Below are 23,942 nucleotides of genomic sequence, written 5' to 3' on the forward strand. Positions count from 1 at the left end.
AGCTGTGGGTGACCACCCACAGCTATAGCGAGCGGCCAAAATGATGATCGCGATGGTCAAGACCATCGCGACCATCGGGCTTGCGACGAGACCCTGCGGTAGAGTCTCGCTGCCGCAAGCCCAGGAGTGCTTTTGGCTCTATCAGAGCCAAAAGCACTCCCACTGGAGAGGCAATCGGGAAGCCGACTGCCTAAATACCGGCAGCCGTCTTTCCGACTGTCATTTCCCGGCAAGGGTGAAATGCCGGGCGTCTAGATGTAGACGCCCGCATTTCCCCGATGCCGGGAGACCGGCGCCCGGCATCCCGATCGTAGGGGAGGGAGGGTTAGGCACCCCCGGGGGGGACTTAGGTTTAGGCAGCGGGGAAGGGGGTGGTTAGGGTTAGGCACTTGGGGGGGAAGTTAGGGTTAGGCACCCCTAAGGAGGGTTAGGGGGGGTTAGGTTAGTAAATACTTACCTATCCACGATCGGGATTTCCAGCGCTGTCGGGCTTCCGCTGCTTCGAACTCTGCTCCTGTCGGGCTGCCGCTGACCGGAATCGAACCATGCGGCCGGCGGTATTTCATACCAATTCCCTCCCACTGATATCACTAGTGATGTCAGTGGGGTCGGCCCCAGACGGTAGGCGTTCCCATGGGAACGCCTCCGTCTGGGCAGCCACGCCCCCGGCACGCCCACCAAAGGGGGCATGCTGTCAATCACCATCGACAGCACGCCCTCTTTGGTGCGAGACCCATAACGACGGTTTGGCCATCGTTATTCAGGTCTCGCGCATGCGCACTTGGGCACCATCGACCCGCTTGCGAGCGCTCAGCGCTCTCGAGCGGGTCTGAATCAGGCCCACTGTTTGTTCTCTGGTATACCCATTCACTGTCCGAATATAGGGCAGCAGAGTCAAAGGCTAATAGAAAGCTGTATCCTTTAGTTGCCCAGTGATCATTTAGAGGGCCCCTATTTACCAACGAATGTAAATACCAGCAACATTTTTCATTTAGTATCACTGTGATACTAACGAAAAATTCACTGGTATTTACCAAAACTTCCCCCTCCGGCAAGGTCCCGCGAAGTCCTCCTCCTCAGCCAGGTCCTCCACTGAGCTGCCGGCAGTCTATTGCCACCAGTGACGGGGGTCCGGCGTTGTGCAATGGTCCGTCTGCGTATGTGCATGACAGGGGGACCCAGCAGTGCCATGAAGGCTTTGTTGAAGCCAGAGAGGCACCGCTGGGTCTCCATTGCTGGCAATGGGGACCGCATCGCTTTCGCCATCTAAAAGCTGGTTAGAGCGATGTTGTGACAAACAGCGGTAATCTTAGATTACCGCTGTTTGTTAAATGCAGAAACGAGGACATAACCTCTTTTAGCGAGCTCTGAAGGGGTTATGCTACGTTGGTAAATGGGGGCCTCTGTTTTTGTTTTTTAAAGAAAGTAAATCTAGGCACACACCCTGTGCACTGTCCATGTGCTCCAGCGTTTTGCAGGGTTCTGTTGGAACGTCTGGTATTGGATGTGGAACGACACCCTGTGCACTGTCCATGTGCTCAGGCGTTTTGCAGGGTTCTGTTGGAACATCTGGTATTGGATGTGGAACGACACCCTGTGCACTGTCCATGTGCTCCAGCGTTTTGCAGGGTTCTGTTGGAACGTCTGGTATTGGATGTGGAACGACACCCTGTGCACTGTCCATGTGCTCCAGCGTTTTGCAGGGTTCTGTTGGAACGTCTGGTATTGGATGTGGAACGACACCCTGTGCACTGTCCATGTGCTCCAGCGTTTTGCAGGGTTCTGTTGGAACGTCTGATATTGGATGTGGAACGACACCCTGTGCACTGTCCATGTGCTCCAGCGTTTTGCAGGGTTCTGTTGGAACGTCTGGTATTGGATGTGGAACGACACCCTGTGCACTGTCCATGTGCCCCAGCGTTTTGTAGGGTTCTGTTGGAGCGTCTGGTATTGGATGTGGAACGACACCCTGTGCACTGTCCATGTGCTCCAGTGTTTTACAGAGTTCTGTTGGAGCGTCTGGTATTGGATGTGGAACGACACCCTGTGCACTGTCCATGTGCTCCAGCGTTTTGCAGGGTTCTGTTGGAGCGTCTGGTATTGGATGTGGAACGACACCCTGTGCACTGCCCATGTGCTCCAGCGTCTGCTATTGGATGTTGCAAGCACATGCCCTTTCAAAGCCGTAGTCTCATAGCCAGATTTAATGTCAGGTTTACTCCTTACCCTCATTCATTTGAGTATATACATTTGTACATGTGTTTTTTTAATATATTCTGTTAATGGTATAACATAAGAATGTAGGGAGACTGTACGAATACTCTTTCTTTCTGTAATAAACATATGTACTGCATTTGTATTTCTGCCATGGACCTATGTGTCTTTTTTTTTTTAGCGGAAAATGTTTTTGTACCGCACATATGCCCGCAAAAGATTCGCTCTTCTGTCCATGTGCAAATTTGGTTGTATCTTACACTTAAGTCTCTTTACACCTGGAGAGGTGGAATGGAGATGAGACACACTTGCCTACCCTGAATCTCGGGTGGCACTCCCAGTCTCCCTGAGGATGCCCACTGCCGTCCACTTCTTGAGTGAAGCGGGCACTCCAGGAAGCCCCCCCCCGCCCACACACACACATATATCACTCACATACAGTGCCAGTAATTGCTGCTTTGTTTAGTGAAGACGAGACCATGATGACGCAGTCAAAATGTCAGCAACTATGAAATAGGAAGGGGTTAACAGGCGTAGGCATGATTGTAAATACGACTGAAGTAGAACTAGAAACAAGCGCTTATGTGCTGTCAGAAGGAGGATCTCTTGCGGGTTTTCAACCTCTGTTGCAAAGTACGCTGCCGCTTCTGATTGGCTGATTGTGTCTGGACCTCTCCCACGGTATATAAATCATTAGTGTGTCAGTTAAGAATATTCCCATTTGATGTTTAAGGGAAGAGACCAAGGAAGTTTGCATTTAACAGAATTTAATTTGTACCTTTATTTTGTATTTGTTAACCATTATCAACATATTAATAAAAGTTCTTAACATAGGGCCTCAGAGATGTACGCTAATCGAATAGGCTGTATGATAATATGCTAATGCCACACAATGTTACAGAGCTCCCAGAAAACGGGGGCATCAGGCCCCCGCTTTCTGCAACGCTGCCTACTGCCACCTGCACACTGGCCCCCAACAGCCGCAGCCAGGCAATCAGGCTGCAGCATCCAGGGCACCACGAGCGATCTCACAGAACAAGACATGTGCAGATCTCCCACCATCGGAGATGTAAGTAAGCCATCGGATTTGCGTACATCTTTGAATTAGGCCAATAATACAGAATAATACACAACACTTCACAGAGACTGCTTCAGGCACTCACATCAGTCCCTTCCCCAGTGGAGCTTACAATCTATATTCCCTATCGTATTGACGCACAAACACAATAGGGTTATATTTTTTGTTTTTTGTCAGAAGCCAATTAACCTACCAGTTTGTTTTTGGATTGAGGGAGGAAACTGTACCCCACAAAAAAATCGGGGAGAACATACAAACTCCACACAAATAGTGCAGTGGCAGGATCTGAACTCTTGACTTTAGGGCTTTCATATTTATTAATAGCATTGCCCAGACACTATTCTATATGTAACTTCATGACAGGATTATAGTAAAATTGTGTGATGGAAATGAAGGATTACTTACTAACCTGGCCAAACCAGCATATACACAGATATTTGTTTCGGAAACATTTTACCCCTGTGCTGTTCACATAAAATATGTCCAACATGAGCCCCTGTATCTCTCCTATGGATCCCATAGGGGTCCATTTTTTCAGTTTTCAGGGGGTTTACCTCAAAAATGTAATTTCAACCAGATGTATTGAGGAGGGACCGCAGCAGGTATCTCCGATGGAATGGGATTGTATTGCCGGCGGCTGGCCGAAGGGAGGAAATCCCGACAGCAGAGGTAAGTACAGCTAACCCTCCCCTCTTCCCCCTAACCCTCCTTTAGGGGCGCCTAACCCTTATCTCCTTCCCTAGTGCCTAACCCTAGCCTCCCCCTCTTAATGCCTAAACCTAATGCCCCTTCCCTTAGCCTAACCCACCCCGGGGGGGTGCCTAACCCTAAGTGCCCCTGGGGTGCTCTAAACCTAACCCCCCCCCCCCCCCCCGGGGCTAAGAGGACAGGCGCTCCTACTAACCTCATTCGGGCCCACATCGTTCTGCATTCCGGCGTCGGGATTATGACAGGCGTCGGTACCTTGACGCCTGTCATAAATCCCTAGCTGGCATTCCTCTCCGATACCTGCTACGATCCCTCCATTCCCGCTGGCAGCCACATCCCCCATAGGTTTCTACGGGCGATGCGATATATTTACCAATATCGGGAATGCGATACATTCCCAATGTTGGCCTCCTCAGCTAAGCATCTGAGATGGCATTAACCGCTGTACCCTATGGGCTACACTGCACATAATTATCCGACAAACGGTTCCTCCGGAAACCTCTCCGGCTGTGGTCGGCGCACATGTGCAGTCGGCTGGACTGCGCATGCACGGCAGCCCCAGCACTGGCCAGCAGCTCTCCGAGCATATCACAGTGTCCCTGCATGTGCCGGATGACACATCCAGACAATATTGTCGCATATTGCAATGCGATCATGGGCGGTACTGACATGCCCTGATCACGGTGCAGGTGCGATCATTAACAAATGGGACCAGTGAAGAATGTGCAGAAGGCAGCAGTCCTGTCCTTCTAGTGTCTATGGAGAAATAAAAAACTGCTTGTCACTCTTCACAGTTCTTTGGAAGAAGACTGTGCAGGAAAATGAATGGCTGTATAGGGTCCAGCCAGGCTAAGGTTACAGTTCTGTCTGAGCCACCTTTATGCAGCAAGTAGAGCAGAGGCTCTGAGACACTGGGGTCGAACACAAACCCTCTGTCTGTAATCTACCGCAGGGTCTCCAGGAAGACAGCTGAGGCTGAGCCAAGAATTTCCACAGTGTGGAATTATATTCCATATAAGGGTTCACGTGCCTATCGCAGACCCTGGAAGACAGAACTTTTAAACAGTGATCCCAAGCAGTGCACACTTATTACAGGCACAGAATTGGGAAATGGGGGTTACACTGTCTAATTACTTTTTTGACGTCTGTCTTTATTTTTAAGGCAAATTGTCCAAACAGATGTAATAATTTACAGGTCTGTACAATGAAATATATTTCGGGAGTCTCCTGGAGAGTAAGGACTTGATTCTGAGTCGCACGCAGTGTGGATGCCATGCGCTGTTGGCGGATGTTTTAATTCTGCGTATGTGTCCAGGTTGTTAACGCTCAGGAAGGCAGTACAGAATTCGAAGCACGGTCTCTGGAATTCAGTGGGCTTTCCTGGGAGATAACGGGGGGGGCGGCTAAGCAGACACGGCCGCGTCCAATGATGCTCAGCCGCTTACACGGGAGGCCATCCTCGGATGGAGAAACTGCGTCTGCCATAAGGCTGGTGCAGGTTTCGATGATGTATCTAAAGAAGCACCGTGACGGAACTGCGCCACAGCAAGTGGGCGTCTCAGTATTAAGGAAATCGGCTGCAGCGTTAGCATAAGATGAAGACGCGACTGCAGCATATACTTAGGGCAGCATTCAGTTTGGAGCGATGACGTCATTTTCGCCTATTTCAATTATCCCCGTATTCAATTTCAAAGACTTTTCGCCCAAGTGCAAAAAGTCTTTGTTAAAAAATGGGGATAAGTTTTCTTCACTGAATAGCTGGCGAAAAAAAGTGCACAATTGGAGTTTAGGGTTTCAGGCTTAAAAAAAATAGCCTGCACCCCTGGGAGTGTCCCCTAAAAGTAAACTGTGTAAAAAAAAAAAAAATCCTTAGGACCCCTCCAAAAATGTACTTTAATTTTGAGGGTGAAAAAAAATAATAGGGGAACAAAGTTGCAAACTAGCGAAATTGATTCCAGAGGGGTTCCCAAGTATGCGGGAGGTGTTTTCTAGAATGCGGGAGTAGCGGAAGTGCTATTCTTCACCCCTTCTTCACAGGCGAATTTATGCACCTGCCGCGGCTATTTAAAAACCCGACTTTCCTTCAGCAGTCCAAAACGGGGGTACCCATAGTGATCCCCCATATCAGACCATCTTTAGGGGGGCCAGGATGATTTCCCGAAAATTCCCAGGACTTTTCGTTATTTACCTTTCCGCAAGGTACAGTTTTCGCCGGATCCTAATTGAAAACTGGGATAAAGCAGGCACGCGCCTGATACTTTATCCCCAGAAAAAGCAGCGATGACTGCGAAAAGTCTGACCTCTGACTTTTCGCCTGTAAGTGAATACCCCTCACAGCCTTAGTCGTGTCTCAGTATGACTCAGAAACAGCCCTTCCGTGAGCGTAGACAAGTGTGTACTCTATATGAGTAAGTATAGGATGTATACGTGGATTTTGGTGATATTTGTTTCCTACCAATCAGATGCCAGTATAGTAATTTAAATATTCGCCCATATGACCTAAAATAATATAAAATTGAAAATTGAAATTCCTGGAGAAAACGATGCAGCAGAAAGCCATGAACAAGAGTCTGGTTATATGGTTGTAAGTTGTAACGGGCTTGATTAGAAATCTACCTATGTATTGTTTTGTTATGATACCTGCTTAAATTTATTAATATATCTAATATGTGTGTATATATGTAATATTATGCTTTTAATCCACCAGCCAAGGCATTTATATATATATATATATATATATATATATATATACATATATTAGGGGTGAGCGGGTTCAGATTTCTGAAATCCGAACCCCCCCGGGCCCCCCGATCCGAGGCCGATCCGAGTCAGGCTCGACTTTTCCCGCCTGACTTGGATCTGAAATCGAGGCAAAACGTCATCATCCCGCCTTCCGGGTCTCGCGGGTTTTGGATTCTATATAAGGTACCTGCGTCGGCGCCATTTTCTCACTCGGCTGTGGACAGTGAAGAGGGAGGGTGGGAGTTAGGGCTGGCTGGGCTGTGTAGTGTAGTGTAGTGCAGAGTAGTGTTGTGCTGTGCTGTGCTGTGCTGCTGTTGTCCATAGGGGCTGTGTCCACTCCTCCAAAGTCCATAGGGGCTGGCTGTGTTGTGCTGTGCTGCTGTTGTCCATAGGGGCTGTGTCCACTCCTCCAAAGTCCATAGGGGCTGGCTGTGTTGTGCTGTTCTGCTGTTGTCCATAGGGGCTGTGTCCACTCCTCCAAAGTCCATAGGGGCTGGCTGGACTGTGTTGTGCAGTCAGTTGTCCATAGGAGCTGTGTCCACTCCTCCAAAGTCCTGTGTAGTGTCCCAGTCCTAAAGGGGTGCTGTAGTGTTTTTTTTTCTGTGTTTGTGAATTGTGTGCGCAGTAGCCGCACGTGCATCAGCAAAGTAGCGCCAAGCGTGCGCCTGTGTCATAAGTAAAGGGCCGGCTGGCTTGACCGTTAAAGGGTGCTGTAACCCCCAAAGTGCACTCCAAACAAAATAAAAATATATTTTCTGTGTTTGTGAATTGTGTGCACTGTGGCTGCACGTGCATCAACAAAGGAGCAGCGCCAAGCGTGCGCCTGTGTCCCATAAGTAGAAGGCCGGATGGCTTGTCCGTTAAAGGGTGCTGTAACCCCCAAAGTACACTCCAAACAAAATAAAAAAATATATTTTTTTGTGTTTGTGAATTGTGTGCGCAGTAGCCGCACGTGCATCAACAAAGTAGTGCCAAGCGTGCGCCTGTGTCATAGGTAAAGGGCCGGCTGGCTTGACTGTTAAAGGGTGCTGTAACCCCCAATGGGCACTCCAAACAAAATAAAAAAATATATTTTTTTGTGTTTGTGAATTGTGTGCGCAGTAGCCGCACGTGCATCAACAAAGTAGTGCCAAGCGTGCGCCTGTGTCATAAGTAAAGGGCCGGCTGTCTTGACCGTTAAAGGGTGCTGTAACCCCCAAAGGGCACTCCAAACAAAATAAAAATATATTTTCTGTGTTTGTGAATTGTGTGCACTGTGGCTGCACGTGCATCAACAAAGGAGCAGCGCCAAGCGTGCGCCTGTGTCCCATAAGTAAAGGGCCGGCTGGCTTGTCCATTAAAGGGTGCTGTAACCCCAAAGGGCACTCCAAACAAAATAAAAAAATATTTTCTGTGTTTGTGAATTGTGTGCACTGTGGCTGCACGTGCATCAACAAAGGAGCAGCGCCAAGCGTGCGCCTGTGTCCCATAAGTAAAGGGCCGGCTGGCTCATTTCTTAAAGGGTGGTGTAACCCACAAAGTGCACTAGTCTCCAACAAAAATAAAAAATTATTTTCTGTGTTTGTGTGCGCCTTAGCCGCACGTATATATCAATATAACATAAATGGAGGACCAAACTTTCTCCGATAAAAATAAAATAGGGAAAGATCAAGAACCACTTCCTCTTAGTGCTGAAGCTGCTGCCACTAGTCATGACATAGACGATAACATGCCATCAACGTCGTCTGCCAAGACCGATGCCCAATGTCATAGTAGAGGGCACATACAATCCCAAATGACAAAGTTCAGGAAAATGAACTTGAAAAAAACATTTAAATCATCTGAAGAGAAACGTAAACTTGCCAATATGCCATTTACGACACAGAGTGGCAAGGAACGGCTAAGGTCTTTCCCTATGTTCATGACTAGTGGTTCAGCTTCACATGACGATGGAAGCCCTCCTCCCGCTAAAAAAATCAAACGAGTTAAGGCCCTCATTCAGAGCCGCTCGTTAGCGGCAGTACGCTCGTTCCGAGCGATGTTTGCACATCTGCGCATGCGTACGCTTTTTAGTACGCATGCGCGAACCAGTCAGTGCGGTCGAAAATCCTTTGTACGCTATATAGCGAGTGCCTGCTATTTTGAGTGACAGAATGAGGCGTATGTGGGTGGTAACAGGGGAAGGTGCTTGAAAATGGGGAGTGGAGATCCGAACGCAGGCGTGCTTAAAGGTCAAAACGGGCGTTTTATGGGTGTGTATATTTAAAACAGCAGCGTCATTGACCACGTCACTGGGTTATTTTATAGCCAGAACTGCACGCAAATTTGTGGTAGCAAACACCGGCCCTCATTCAGAGCCGCACGCTATTTGCGGTCGTTCGTTTAAAAACAAGGGGTGGCTATTTAAATGATCCGTACGCACATTGCAGTGTGTTCACACCTCTAAGTCTGAACGAACGAGCAAAACATACGCTCGTTTATTTGTTAAAAACGCCCCCTGGCCGCACGCATCCTACGTCATGTCCGCTATTTATTAGATTAATCGAGTACATCGACCAGCGTATGAACTGCTCGCTATTCTTGTGGTTGGTGTTTGCTACCACAAATTTGCGTGCAGTTCTGGCTATAAAATAACCCAGTGACGTGGTCAATGACGCTGCTGTTTTAAATATACACACCCATAAAACGCCCGTTTTGACCTTTAAGCACGCCTGCGTTCGGATCTCCACTCCCCATTTTCAAGCACCTTCCCCTGTTACCACCCACATACGCCTCATTCTGTCACTCAAAATAGCAGGCACTCGCTATATAGCGTACAAAGGATTTTCGGCCGCACTGACTGGTTCGCGCATGCGTACTAAAAAGCGTACGCATGCGCAGATGTGCAAACATCGCTCGGAACGAGCGTACTGCCGCTAACGAGCGGCTCTGAATGAGGGCCACCAACCACAATAATAGCGAGCAGTTCATACGCTGGTCGATGTACTCGATTAATCTAATAAATAGCGGACATGACGTAGGATGCGTGCGGCCAGGGGGCGTTTTTAAAAAATAAACGAGCGTATGTTTTGCTCGTTCGTTCAGACTTAGAGGTGTGAACACACTGCAATGTGCGTACGGATCATTTAAATAGCCACCCCTTGTTTTTAAACGAACGACCGCAAATAGCGTGCGGCTCTGAATGAGGGCCTAAGCTGGCAAAAGCACAGCGAAGAACTGTGCGTTCTAAGAAGATATCACAAATCTCCAAGGAGAGTCCAAGTGTGGTGGCGGTTGCGATGCCTGACCTTCCCAGCACTGGACGGGAAGAGGTGGCTCTTTCCACCATTTGCACGCCCCCTGCAAGTGCTGAAAGGAGCACCCACAGTCCACTTGCTGATATGCAAATTGAAGATTTCACTGTTGAAGTACAACAGGATGAGGATACTGGTGTAGCTGGCGCTGAGGAGGAAGTTGGCGAGGAGGATTCTGATGGTGATGTGGTTTGTTTAAATCAGGCTCCGGGGGAGACAGTTGTTGTCCGTGGGATGAAAAAGCCCATCACGGTCATGCCTGGGCAGAAGACCAAACATTCCACCTCTTTGGTCTGGCAATATTTCTATCCAAATCCGGACAACAACTGTCTTGCCATATGTACCATAATGTAAAGGTGAAATAAGTAGGGGTAGGGACGTTAACCACCTAGGAACATCCTCCCTTATACGGCACCTGCAGCGCGTTCATAAAAAGTTACTGTCAAGTTCAGAAACTTTGGCTAAGACCGTAAGCAGTCCAGGGACACCTAAATCCCGTTGTCCTGTTGTATCCAAGCGCCTGCAAACCACACCGTCAACTCCCTCCTCGTCAATTTCCTCCTTTGTCAGGATCGGAAGTAGTCCTGCAGGCATACATGCCTACCCTCCCGGTTTTCGCGGGAGGCTCCCGAATTTTCGGGTAACCCCCCGCACCCCTGGAAGGGTAGGCAATTCTCCCGCATTCTGCCCACTTCCTAGTGAAGTGGGCAGAATTAGGAGAATACCCGCGGCAATCGCGGGTCTCTGTGAAAGGGGCGGGGCTTAAGCTGTGATTCTGCATGAATCACAGCATTTGGGCCCGCCCCCTATGTAACTTGTGCCCAATCGCGGCAATTTTACCGCTTAATGACGCGAATCGTCAAGCCCCGCCCCCGTCGGCCCCCTGCTGCTTCTCTTACCCGGGCTTCTCCCGGGAAGAGAATATTAAAGGTAGGCAACCCTGCCTGCAGGTCATGTCACTGGCATGACTGACTCTCCTATCCGGGATTCCTCCGGAGGATCCTGCACTGCTACTCCTCCTACTGTCGCTGCTGCTGGGAGTCATTCATCATCCCAGAGAGGAAGTAGGAACACCACTACTTTTACTAAACAATTGACCCTCCAACAGTCCTTAGCGAGGAGGATGAAGTACGACAGCAGTCATCCTGAAGCAAAACATATAACTGAGGCCTTGACTGCTATGTTGGTGTTAGACATGCGTCCGGTATCCGCCATTAGTGCAGTGGGATTTAGACAATTGATGGAGGTAGTGTGTCCCCGGTTCCAAATCCCGTCTAGTGTCCTCAGTGTCCTGAAAAATGCGGTTGTACCCAATGTCCACTTAACCACGGACATGTGGACAAGTGGAACAGGGCAGACTAAGGACTATATGACTGTGACAGCCCACTGGGTAGATGTATCACCTTACGCAGCAACAACAGCAGCGTCACCAGTAGCAGCATCTCAGAAACGCCAGCTCGTTCCAAGGCAGGCTATGCTGTGTATCACTGGTTTCAGTAAGAGGCACACCGCCGACAACCTCTTAGAGAAACTTAGGGAAATCATCGCCCAGTGGCTTACCCCACTTAGACTCTCCTGGGGATTTGTGATATCTGACAACGCCACCAATATTGTGCGGGCATTACATCTGGGCAAATTCCAGCACGTCCCATGTTTTGCTCACACAATAAACTTGGTGGTGCAGAATTTTCTGAAAAGCGACAGGGGCGTGCAGGGGACGCTTTGGGTGGCCCGAAAAATTTCTGGCCACTTTCGCCATTCAGCGACTGCGTGCCGAAGACTGGAGCGCCAGCAAACACTCTTGAACCTGCCCCGCCATTACCTGAAGCAAGAGGTTGTGACGCGGTGGAACTCAACCCTCTATATGCTTCAGAGGATGGAGGAGCAGCAAAAGGCCATTCAAGCCTATACATCCACCTATGACATAGGCAAAGGAGGGGGTATGCACCTGACTCAAGCGCAGTGGAGAATGATATCCGTGTTGTGCAAGGTTCTCCAGCCTTTCGAACTTGCCACACGTGAAGTCAGTTCAGACACTGCCAGCTTGAGTCAGGTCATTCCCCTCATCAGGCTTTTGCAGAAGCAGCTGGAGAAAGTGAAGGAGGAGCTAAGACGGAGTGATTCCGCTCGGCATGTGGGACTTGTGGATGAAGCCCTTCATTCGCTTTGCCAGGATTCCAGGGTGGTCAATCTGTTGAAATCAGACCACTACATTTTGGCCACCGTGCTCGATCCTAGGTTTAAAGCCTATGTGGTGTCTCTCTTTCCGGCCGACACAAGCCTGCAGAGGTGCAAAGACCTGCTGGTGAAAACACTGTCAGCTGAAGCGGAACGTGACACGTCAACAGCTCCTTCTTCATTTTCTCCCGCAACTGGGGCTGCCAGGAAAAAACTTAGGTATCCTAAGCAACCCGCTGGCGGTGATGCAGGGCAGGCAGGACCAAGTTTGGACATCTGGTCTGGACTGAAGGACCTGGCAACAATTTCTGACATGTCTACTGTCCCTGCATATGATACTGTCACCATTGACAGAATGGTGGAGGATTACATCGGTGACAGCATCCAAGTAGGCATGTCAGACAGTCCGTACCTGTACTGGCAGGAAAAAGAGGCAATTTGGAGGCCCCTGTACAAACTGGCTCTATTTTACCTGAGTTGCCCCCCCTCCAGTGTGTACTCCGAAAGAGAGTTTAGTGCAGCCAGGAACCTTGTCAGCGAAAGACGTAGGAGGTTGCTTCCACAGAATGTGGAGAAGATGATGTTCATAAAAATGAATTATCAACTCTTCCAGGGAGACCAACCTCCAGAACGTACAGAGGGACCTGTGGTGGTGGATTCCAGCGGGGACGAGTTAATACTCTGTGAGGATGAGGATGTACACAACACTGAAGAGGGTGAGGAATCGGTGGATGAGGAGGATGAGGACGACATCTTGCCTCCGTAGAGCCAGTTTGTGCAGGGACAGATTAATTGCCAGCTTGTTTTGTGGGGGCCCAAACGAACCAATCATTTCAGCCACAGTCGTGTGGCAGACCCTGGCGCTGAAATGATTGGTTTGTTAAAGTGTGCATGTCCTGTTTATACAACATAAGGGTGGGTGAGAGGGCCCAAGGACAATTCCATCTTGCACCTCTTTTTTTTATTTGCATTATGTACTGTTTGGGGCCTAGTTTTTCAAACTGCCATCCTGTCTGTCACTGCAGTGTCACTCCTAGATGGGCCACGTGTTTGTGCCGCCCACTCGTGTCGCTTAGCATAGTCATCCAGCTACCTCGGTGCAACCTTTTGGACATAAAAACACTATTGTGAGGTGTGAGGTGTTCAGAATAGACTGGAAATGAGTGGAAATTAAGGTTTTTGAGGTTAATAATAGCATAGGAGCAGAAAAATCAACACATTCTGTGATTTTAGCTGTTTTTATGCTTTTTAAAAAAAAAATACAGATCCAAAACACAAAACCCAGAACCCAAAACACCGAAGGGTGGTTTTGGCAAAACCAATCCAGATCCAAAACACGAAGAAAGATCCAGATCCAAAACCAAAACCAAAACACGAAAAGTGGCCGGTGTACACCGCTAATATATATATATATATATTATATATATATATATATATATATATATATATGTATATATACTGAATAGATGTGGTAGTGGTAATAAGCTCTTTTATACAAGCTGGTGCTTACTGTATGTGTAACAATGCTGTTTGCACAATTGTGCTGAAGCTCAGAGCAACCAATTAGACCTCAGTAAATCCGGTCATGTGTGCACCCCTTCACTTAGCTGCTTTCTCAAGCTGTGTACTCTTATGGTTCTCTTCATTAACTAAGCTGCATGTGATTGACTTCTGTTTGCCATTCATTGCATCTGACTCTCCTTCGTACTCCCCTTATGTTGCCCTGACTTTGCTCCTTACTTCATAGTTCTCTTGTCTGAAAAAATATTGTCAGTGTTTTACTCATTTGGGCACTGGTTCCTGTTACTTTGTAATTGTTCTTTAACAGTTCATAGTCGCTCTGTCCAATAACCACATTCTCTTATCTCTTCACAGGTGTCCAGTTAACGTCCACAGATTTGACCAGGAGCATCATGGCGTCACAGGTAAATGTCGGCGAGACGAAGAGGGTGCGGGGCAGGTGCTTTGACCAGTAGTTGTTCATTTTCTGTTTATTTTGCTGAATGAGTCCAATAAGTTAAAGGACATGTTCTTTCTCAGACAAGTGGCATCACTTTTAAATATATTAGAGCAGTGGTTACCAAACGCGGTTCTCAAGGCACTCAAGCAGTCCAGGTGTTAAGGATATCCATACTTGACCACAGGTGACTTAATTAGTACCTCAGTCAATTTGATATAATCACCTGTGCTCAACCGTGGATATCTTTAAAACCTGAACTGTTGGGGTGCCTTGAGGACTGCGTTTGGGAACCTCTGTATTAGAGGCAAACATACATATAAATAGAACAAATGGAGTTAGTACCAGTGTACTATTGTTTAGAAGACGCAGAACTGTGTGACCTCCAGTGGAGTAGTCCTGAGTATTTTTTCTACCCTTGGTAATGGAGATTGTTATGCAGGCTTTAGGGTTATCCCTGTTACTTCTCAGCAGGCAGTATTCAAGCACTGGAAGGGGGGGGGGGATTCTAGTCACCAATGTAATAGAATGCTCTCTCGCCAGGCTCTTAACCTCATCGCTTTCATCGCGACACAACACGTTCTCCAGATGTATTTAATGTGAAACATACAAGTCGCCGGATGTAACAGTCTGCGGGTCGTAAAATAGCTGGAATTGTGCCAGAATAACTTGCAGAAGAATGGATGGGCCAGAGGGCAGCCATCTTGCTGTGCTCCATATGTGTAGTGTTAAAAATAAATAACTGAAAGGAAAACAAAAAAAACACGTAGAGTGTCATCCCCCGCATTCTCCTTTCCTCTGAAATGAAGCAGCACTAGTGCTTGTGCCAAGGATGGTATAGGAAAAACTGGGGGCGGCTGCGGGAGGGGAGGGTTAGGGTTAGGCTGCGGGAGTGGAGGGTTAGGGTTAGGCTGCGGGAGTGGAGGGTTAAGGTTAGGCTGCGGGAGTGGAGGGTTAGGGTTAGGCTGCGGGAGGGGAGGGTTAGGGTTAGGCTGCGGGAGTGGAGGGTTAGGCTGCGGGAGAGGAGGGTTAGGGTTAGGCTGCGGGAGGGGAGGGTTAGGCTGCGGGAGGGGAGGGTTAGGGTTAGGCTGCGGGAGGGGAGGGTTAGGGCTAGCATACTTACCTTCAAGGTGTCTGGATTCTGATAGTCAGGATTCTGATGTTGGTATTCTGACCGCCGGCATCCTGTATTGGGGTTAGGGAGAGAGTTAGCGTTATGCTGCGTGTGGGGAGGGTTAGGGTTAGACTGTAGGAGGAGGGTTTAGGGTTAGGCTGTGGGGGAAGGGTTAGGCTGCAGGAGGGGGTTAAGGTTGGCATACTTACCTTCAAGGTATCTGGATTCTGATTGTCGGGATACCATACCCAACCCATGTGTCAGAGTAGGACCTTGACAATAAAAGTTTTTCCATTTTGTGCTTGTGTAAAGCTGTATACACACGGTACGATCTACACAACCAACGATATCGCTGAACGATCTCCCTTGAACTGTTCTGTAGTGCAGGACAAACGATATTGGGTGAACACACTGATAGATGTCTATGATAGATATCGTTCAGTGAAGTCATCCTGCCACATCTCTGAACATGCAAATCTTGATGAAATCGTCCAAGTTGGCCTGCATGTACAGACGACCATAGATATCGTTATCGTCCATGCGGGAATGCGCATCGTTGGTCGTCACTGCATAAAAATGAATGATATGAACGATTTATCGTTGAACAATATCGTTATCGTTCATATCGTTCATATATATCGTACCGTGTGTACGCACCTTCATTTTTGTACTTTTGTTTTATTAAATCTAGTTTATAGCACATTGCTTTTATATACAGTGGTGCCTAAACATTATATTTAATAGCAGTTACATTCATTACTTATGTATTGCTTTGCAAATGAGCTGATGGGTAAGTGCAATTTGAACTAATAAGTGGATATCAACAAGTCTGAAATTATAATTATTATTATTACTAACAATTATACAGTTAGTAACACTATATATTTGTGTAGACATATATATATGTCCAGCGCTCAGTTGACCCCCAGTCTTGTATTAGTCTAGCGCTAATGCGATAGATTGTTCAATGTGTGCGGACAGAGTGCAGATGCTTGGGACTAACCAACAGCTGCAGTATATTAATTTCTGGACTGTATTATCTGAAGACAGAGAGTTGCGGTGGAATATTAGGTAAGCATAACACCATCCTCAGAAGCAATTTTTTTTTACAAACAAGGAAAAGTTATGTAACCAACGCAGTTCGCCGTCATTCCCATTTATGGCAGTGGTGGCGAAAATACACCATATGTCAGGCGCCGTCAGAAAAATCTCTATTTTCTCAACGGAATGCCTCTTGTTACATTTTGATTAACGTTAATAACATCTTATTTCGGTGAAAACCAAAGAGGGGTTATTTCAGGGATGCCGTCAATATCCCGGCAAATGGGGACGCCAAAGCTTAGAATACCGGCGTTGGAATCCCGACACCTGTCAGAATCCCGCAAATAGTGACGATAAGAAATTATAATGATCGTGTCTAAAGCCTGATAATTAGTAATATGACCTCATATGTGGGTCAGTTGCTCGGTCTGTGTGTCATCCGCATTCTGTGTTCTTATAAACTGATAAATACACAAATTATAAATATTACCAGCATAAAAGCCGACATATGTACTGGAATATTTGGATCATTGGGTGTGGGGACAGGTAAAGCTGCTGAGGACCTGTGCCAAAACACGAGGAGAATGTTACGTCTCCTTTAGATGGGATATTTATAGTGGCGGAATAGATCTCCATGACTCAGAGAAGTGAATGTTACTCTAACAGAAAATCAGGACGAGGTTGTACAGAGAGAACAGAGTATATGAATCACAAAGACCTTTATAAACATTTTAAGATTTTATTGTAAATGTGAAGTAGCAGCTCTCCCTAATCTTATGTCTCTATAGCTCGCCAAATGTACCAATGAGCCTCTATAAAGGCGCAACAGTTTGCCCTGAGGCTAATTGGGTCAACACGGCCCTTTAAAAAGAAGACAGTTAATTTGGGTAATACTGGTGAAGGGACAGTAAGGGCTAAATGTTACCATATGGAATATACAGTATGTATAATCTATATCCATATCATTGTGGAAGATGTGAGTCTTTAAAAGTGGATTTAGTTAATTCAAGCTATTCATTTAAAAGTAATATAGTAAAGTTATAGGCTGCGGATACTTCAGTTACACATTTGGGTCTAGATTGTTACATTCAAAGTAGATAGTGTATCAGGGATTAAAGGTAAACCGCTTGTTTCAGCTATTTACTTAGCGTCCAGAATCAATGTCTATGGTCCAGGTCTCTATAACATTAATTCTTCATTTATTTTTCTAAATACTGTCCATCCTTGCCCAGTCATCGCATCAATACTCATGGCAAGGTAGCCCCGAGTTTGTCACATGGGAAAGAGTTATGGTGCGTACACACGGTACGACTTTTATGAGCGATTTGAACCATTCAAATCATTCACTTTTTTGCAGTCACCAACCTGACAACGACCAATGATTCGCGTTCCCGCATGAACGATAACGATATCTATGGTCTTTCATGCATGCAGGCTAACTTGGACGATATTGTAAAGATTTGCCTGTAAAAAGATAGCTTCATTGATATATCTATCATAGATATCTATCAGTGTGTACAACCAAAATCGTTTGACCTGCACTACAGAAAGTTGGAGGGAAATCTATCAATAATATCTATGGTTGTTCAAGTTGTTCCGTGTGTATTCAGCATTAGGCGAACGTGTTATGGTGCATACACACGGTCAGATGTGTCAGATGAACGATTGAACGATTTTACCAACGATCTGAACGATTTTACCAACGATTTGAACGATTTCTGACTGCATTACAATGAATGGAATCGTCCAAATCTGACTGCAAACACATCAGATGTCAGATCTCGTTATCTGACAATCGGGAACGCGCATCGTTCATCGTTGAAGGCTCACATGTCAGTTTTTCTGTCAGATATGAACGATTGAATGATTTTTAAAATCGTTATTGTTCAGATCTGACAGAAAATCTGATGGTGTGTATGCACCATTACCTTCAAAAGTAAACCCACGCGCATATTGGTGATACGATACGTGCAACGCACTATAGTGTGATAAATATGACCGCATAAGAACGTGGTACATGATGCTGCTGCATGACACCTCTCATCATCAACTGGACGAGCATAAGTGGTGTTTTAATATAGAATTTAAAAAAAACAAAAATAATATATATTTTTTTCTTTTAACACATGACCCCACACACACAAACACACTCCCCAAAAGTCACATGAGCACTAGGGCCCATAGATTAAGATGGCTACCGCAAACAGGGGATGAACTGCACGGGCCGTCCGCAGGCAAAAGCCGAAACCTTCATCAGTCTATGACAGGCTGGGCTGGTCACGCTATAACTGAGAAAAACCTCCGTGTGGGGGTCCCCCTGTCATACAGCCTCAGCCTGTTCAGCAGAAACTGCATTACTTAATGAGAAGTACTGAGACATCACTCATTCCAAAATGCTCCCACATGCCCCTCACTTGCTCCAGTATGCCACCACGTGCCACTCACACCTTTCCAAATGCTACTTAACTGGCTAATTTACAGACTAGTAATGTTGGAGAATGCAGGATAAAGAAGGGAGCTATTTATCAAGCAGTGAAAAGCGTGGAGAAGTGAACGAGTGGAGAAATTGCCCATAGCAACCAATCAGCTCCTACCTATTATTTTATAGACTGTACTTGATAAATTCCCTATAGATTGTAAGCTTGCAAGCAGGGCCCTCTTACCTCTATGTCTGTCTGTTATTACCCTGATTTGTTCTATAAATGTTTCCAATTGTAAAGCGCAACGGAATATGCTGCGCTATATAAGAAACTGTTAATAAATAAATAAATAAATGCTACTTGAAAGCTGATTGGTTGCTATGGGCACATTCTCCACTGGTTCACTACTCAACACTTTCACTGCCTGATGAATAGACACCTGGATGTGCTGCGTGACCTCCTGGTGTTGTGCAGAGAAGGTCACGTGATGCAGGAGCTGGCTTCTCCTGTTCAAGTTTATTCTCTGGGTTGGGTACAAGAGGTCGACAGTGACAATGAGTGGGATGCGTGACACATCGCATTCTTCGCATGCATGCCGGCGTTAGATGCGCTGGTATGCATATAGAGAATCACAAGGGACATCTCTGTCGGTAAGAGTTGTCCTTTGCGAATGAGGGACTTCCGGGTCCATTACCCAGAAGTCCCTCTGGCATCTTTCTGCCAGTGCGCTGAAGGACGCGCACACCGCGGGGGATGCTGGGAGGGATCCCATTGGGTCCTTCTCACAGCACTCTGTGGAGAGAAGCACATACGGTAGGCCTCTATAGGGTAATGCCATCTGAAGATGGCGTTACCCACCGCATCCAAGCAATGCATTCTGGGGCTTGATGCATATGAGTAATGCGGTCAAACCCCCGAAAACTGCATTTTCGGGGGTTTGACCGCATTTCTTCCTTTGCTGCATCCCGCCCCCTGTCACTATTCACTATGTCATCCTGAGTATACCGGTGACGGGATTCTGACACAGTTGAAATACTACATAGAGCATTTTACCCGTTATTTGTTATAACTTTAATCATACCAGTAAGCGGCATGCTTAAAGTGATAACACTAGTACGGGAGTAGGCATCCCGGTGCTGGAATACTGAGGTTGACACAGCGATCGATGACATTGTTACTGTCGACCTCCCAACTGCATATCTATTCTGTTCCTTATAACAAACAGATAATTGATTAGATTGAGGCAGCAAGTGCTGGGTCACTGGCTACCCATGGGGTTGGCTGTTGCCCAACCCTACTGTACAACCAATGGGATGGACACAACTGTAGTGATAAATGTACCCTACATTACAGTATACAGCCTACAAAAAAATCTAATTTTATACCCTAACAAACTACATCCCCTATAGCAGGGATGGGGATCCTCAGGCCTGGGAGCCATATAAGGCCCGCGGAATCATTTGGTCTGGCCCCCTGAGCTTTTTTCTGCTAGCCTCATCTGGCTAGCAGGGTGCCTAGAATGGCACCCTGCAGCCAGAATCTATGCGCTAGTGCCGCCTGGAGCGTCCTTAGGATGCTTCAGACAATCACATTGCTGCCCTTACAGCTGTAATCACCGGTGATTGTGGCCCCAGCCCCACATGACATCACGCTGAGGGGGCGTGGCCTGCACCAGGCCCACGAATAATGTTATATATATCAAAATGGCCCTCGGCAGAAAAAAGGTTCCCCATCCCTGCCCTATAGAGACCAAGGGACTGATACAGACTACAGAGTTGGCTCAGTTACACCCAAAATCTCAGGAGTGATTTGTGTTCATTAGAAAAGCCGCCATTGCGTGCATATGCAAAGCAGTAATTATCTTACGGTGTATGCCAGCTAGCATATACGCCTGGTTTATGCCAGGAACATGTCACATACACTTCTGTCTCACTTGTGCCCATGGTTTAAACAGTATGTGCAGCTCCATTCAGCATCATTAAAACTACTATGCAAAATAAGAGAGGACAATTCAGAAAATGATTAATTTAACTATACATTTTAATTCCTAAAGCTGCACTACCACCTCCATAAACTATTTTGCTTATCCTCCCCCTAGCCGCAGCACCAGGCTCTCTTACATGCAGCCGTTTTCCTGGGGCTCCCCCATTCCCCTGACAGCCTCGGCTGGCACCATTATAAAGTGGCTGGTGGCAGTGATTTGCTGCTTCTGTGTTGCAGAACCAGCAGAGCCCCAGGAAAAGCAGCTGCATGAAGCGTTACCCAGTACTAGGGGGAAGGGATACATTACTGATATGTTTCCGTAGATGACAGCGTATATACAGTATTAAAAATCTGTCAAATCTTGCTGAAGATTATTGTCTGTAAAATTACGGATTATGCAAATATATAGCTGCTATTCGTTGGAACGAAAGGGTTAAAAGCCTAGTGCAGCTGATCCGGGATTGTAGTATTAATACCAGGTTCATCGGTTGCAGAGTTACAGGAATAGGTAATCGGATCCTACAGGCCGGTGTAGCTGAGGTGACTTACAGATTCCTGTCCAAGCATCTAGATTATAGGAAGCCGAGATTTATGTTTCCTTCTTTTAACCACAAATAATGTAGCACCAGGGCCGTAGCTAGGGTAGTGCCACCGGTGCCATCCACAGGGCACCACTGTTCAGGGGGTGCTGTTTGGGCATATCAAATTTCTGTTTATTATCATTCTTGCTGGTAGCTTCCTCTTATTTCATCCCCAGCATCTCTTGGCCTCTCCTATCTCTTCCCTGGCCCTTCCCCATGAAGCCATGGCCCTTTTTTGGGTGCATTAAGTCCCTTTGAAAAATGAGGGGGACGCCAATGCTCTTTCTGGCACAGGGCACCAAAAAGTCTAGTTACGGCTCTGTGTAGCACTAAGGTTATGTATTTGCCCGTGTAGTACTATATGTATTGTTATATATTAGCTATTGCTAGTAAACAATATTCAAACATATAAACTGGAATAATCCCGCATCAGAATACTAATTATTCAAATGTATTGTAATTTGTCTTATCTAATAATGATCCATCCATATATTCTAGATGATAATTTCTCCTAATATTTTACAATATATAATAATGAGGCGCTACCACGCCCACTATAAGATAAATTCATAGACCACAGAAGGGGAAAATAGAGTTACTTATGGTGCACTTAGAGACATTGTTACATTTATATTTTATAAAATGACTCCTTTTTATTGGTATACATTAAAATTCATCCTACTGGTATTCTCATGTATTGACAAAATATAGTATAAAATATAGTGAAGACTTTATACTATATTTTATACTATATTTCGCCAATACATGAGAATACCAGTAGGATGCGTTTCAATGCATACCAATAAAAATGAGTCATTTTATAAAATATAAATGTAACAGAATGTCTCAGTGCACAGCACAAGTAATAGGTTCTGAGATTGCATAACTGGAGTCATTTTGGCAAAATCAATATTTAAGGCTGATTTTGCCCTATAACCGATTGCCGGTTTAAATGTAGCTGCAATAGTAACTGCATGTGAGTTGTTTTTTTTAAATTCAGATGAAATTCACCCACAAATCTACCCACACCGGTTCTTTTGTGTGGGGGGTGGAACAGGAAGTACGGTCACATGCAGTGTCACCCCTCACCCCAACTCATTTAAGTAATCTCATCCATCAAAGTGAAATTTCACCTTTGCACCTAGGTGCACAAGTAGGCGGCCATCAGCCAGAATCGCCCCCCCTTTTCGTTCCTGATTCGTCTTCTTTCCTCCCATTGTACAGTGTAAAATTTTGCGTCCCTGGAAATCCATGTGTTTACCAGGAAAATTAGGAAATTGGTGCATAAAAAAGAAAAACATTTATATAATTTTACTTCTGCATGCCGCTGTGTTGCAAAATTAGTACTGTTCTTAGATACTGTTAAATTCATTCAGTATTGCAACCTCCATACTTCAATTCATTTTCTTTTTCTTATTAGCAAATGCAGGGCCGCAACTAGGGTGGGGGTGCTAAGGGGGCACGTGACCCGGGTGCCGGGGAGAGGCTACCCGGAGGCTAGGTAGCTGCTCTTGTGGGTTTGGAGCCGCATCCTGGCTTTGAGAGGCACAGAAACACTGTCAGTCTAATGTGGTGCTGGTCGCAAGCCAATCAGTGCTCGCGGACCGGCTGCCAATCAGCAGAGGTTGCCGGTCCGTGAACTCCAATTGGTTTGCGAGAGGCTCCACATTACAATGACGGCAGTACTGACAGTTCCCCAGCGTGTGGCAGCCCCATCTTGCGCCACCCCAAGCTCACCCACCGCACGGCCCTGGCAAGTAAGAGAAGGGAGATGGGGCCTTACTGTGGCTTAATGTAAAAGAGGCCTTACTGTGGAATAATGAGTAAGGGGCCTTACTGTGGCATAATGTAAAGGGGGACATTACTGTGGCATAATGAGTAATGGGCATTGCTGTGGCATAATGAGTAAGGGGCATTGCTGTGGCATAATGAGTAAGGGGCCTTACTGTGGCATAATGTAAAAGGGGACATTACTGTGGCATAATGTGTAAGGGGCATTGCTGTGGCATAATGAGTAAGGGGCCTTACTGTGGCATAATGTGTAAGGGGCCTTACTGTGACATAATGTAAAAGGGGCCTTACTGTGGCATAATGTGTAAGGGGCCTTACTGTGACATAATGTAAAAGGGGCCTTACTGTGGCATAATGTATAAAGCCATTACTGTGGCATAATGTATATGGGGTATTATTACTGTGGCATAATGTGTAAGGGGCCTTACTGTGGCATAATGTATAAGGGGTATTATTACTGTGGCATAAATGTATAAGGGGCAATACTGTGGCATAATGTATATGGGGCATTACTGTGGTATAAATGTATAAGGGGCATTACTGCGGCATAATGTACAGTATAAGGGGCATTACTGTGGCTTAATGAATAAGGTGCATTACTGAGGCTTAATGTATAAGGGTCATTACTGTGGCATAATGTGTTGTAAGGGGCATTACTGTGGTAGAATGTGTAGTAAGGGGCATTACTGTGGCATAATGTGTTATAAGGGTCATATATGTGTGGCATAATGTGTTATAAGGGGCATTACTGTGTCACAAAACCACACACCCTTTTCGTCCTCTACGTTGTTTTTTTGGGGGGGGGTCGCCAAATTATGGCCTTGCCCCGGGTGACAAAAATCCTAGTTTCGGCCCTGGCAAAT

The 23,942-nt window shown here is 46.4% G+C and overlaps 1 protein-coding gene across 2 annotated transcripts in view; it reads left to right on the forward strand.

Annotated features, from left to right (window-relative positions):
* Positions 1-23,942, forward strand: part of ANXA6 (annexin A6) — a 92,677-nt gene that overhangs the window by 10,128 nt on the left and 58,607 nt on the right. For both annotated transcript variants that reach the window (XM_088478235.1, XM_088478236.1), the window contains exon 2: positions 14,068-14,117. In XM_088478235.1, the coding sequence (XP_088334361.1) occupies positions 14,106-14,117 (12 nt within the window). In that variant the 5' untranslated portion in view covers positions 14,068-14,105. The remainder of the gene's footprint in view (positions 1-14,067; positions 14,118-23,942) is intronic.

This window comes from Taudactylus pleione, unplaced genomic scaffold (genome assembly GCF_031769625.1).
Source record: "Taudactylus pleione unplaced genomic scaffold, aTauple2 ptg000212l, whole genome shotgun sequence".
Taxonomy (NCBI): Eukaryota; Metazoa; Chordata; class Amphibia; order Anura; family Myobatrachidae; genus Taudactylus; species Taudactylus pleione.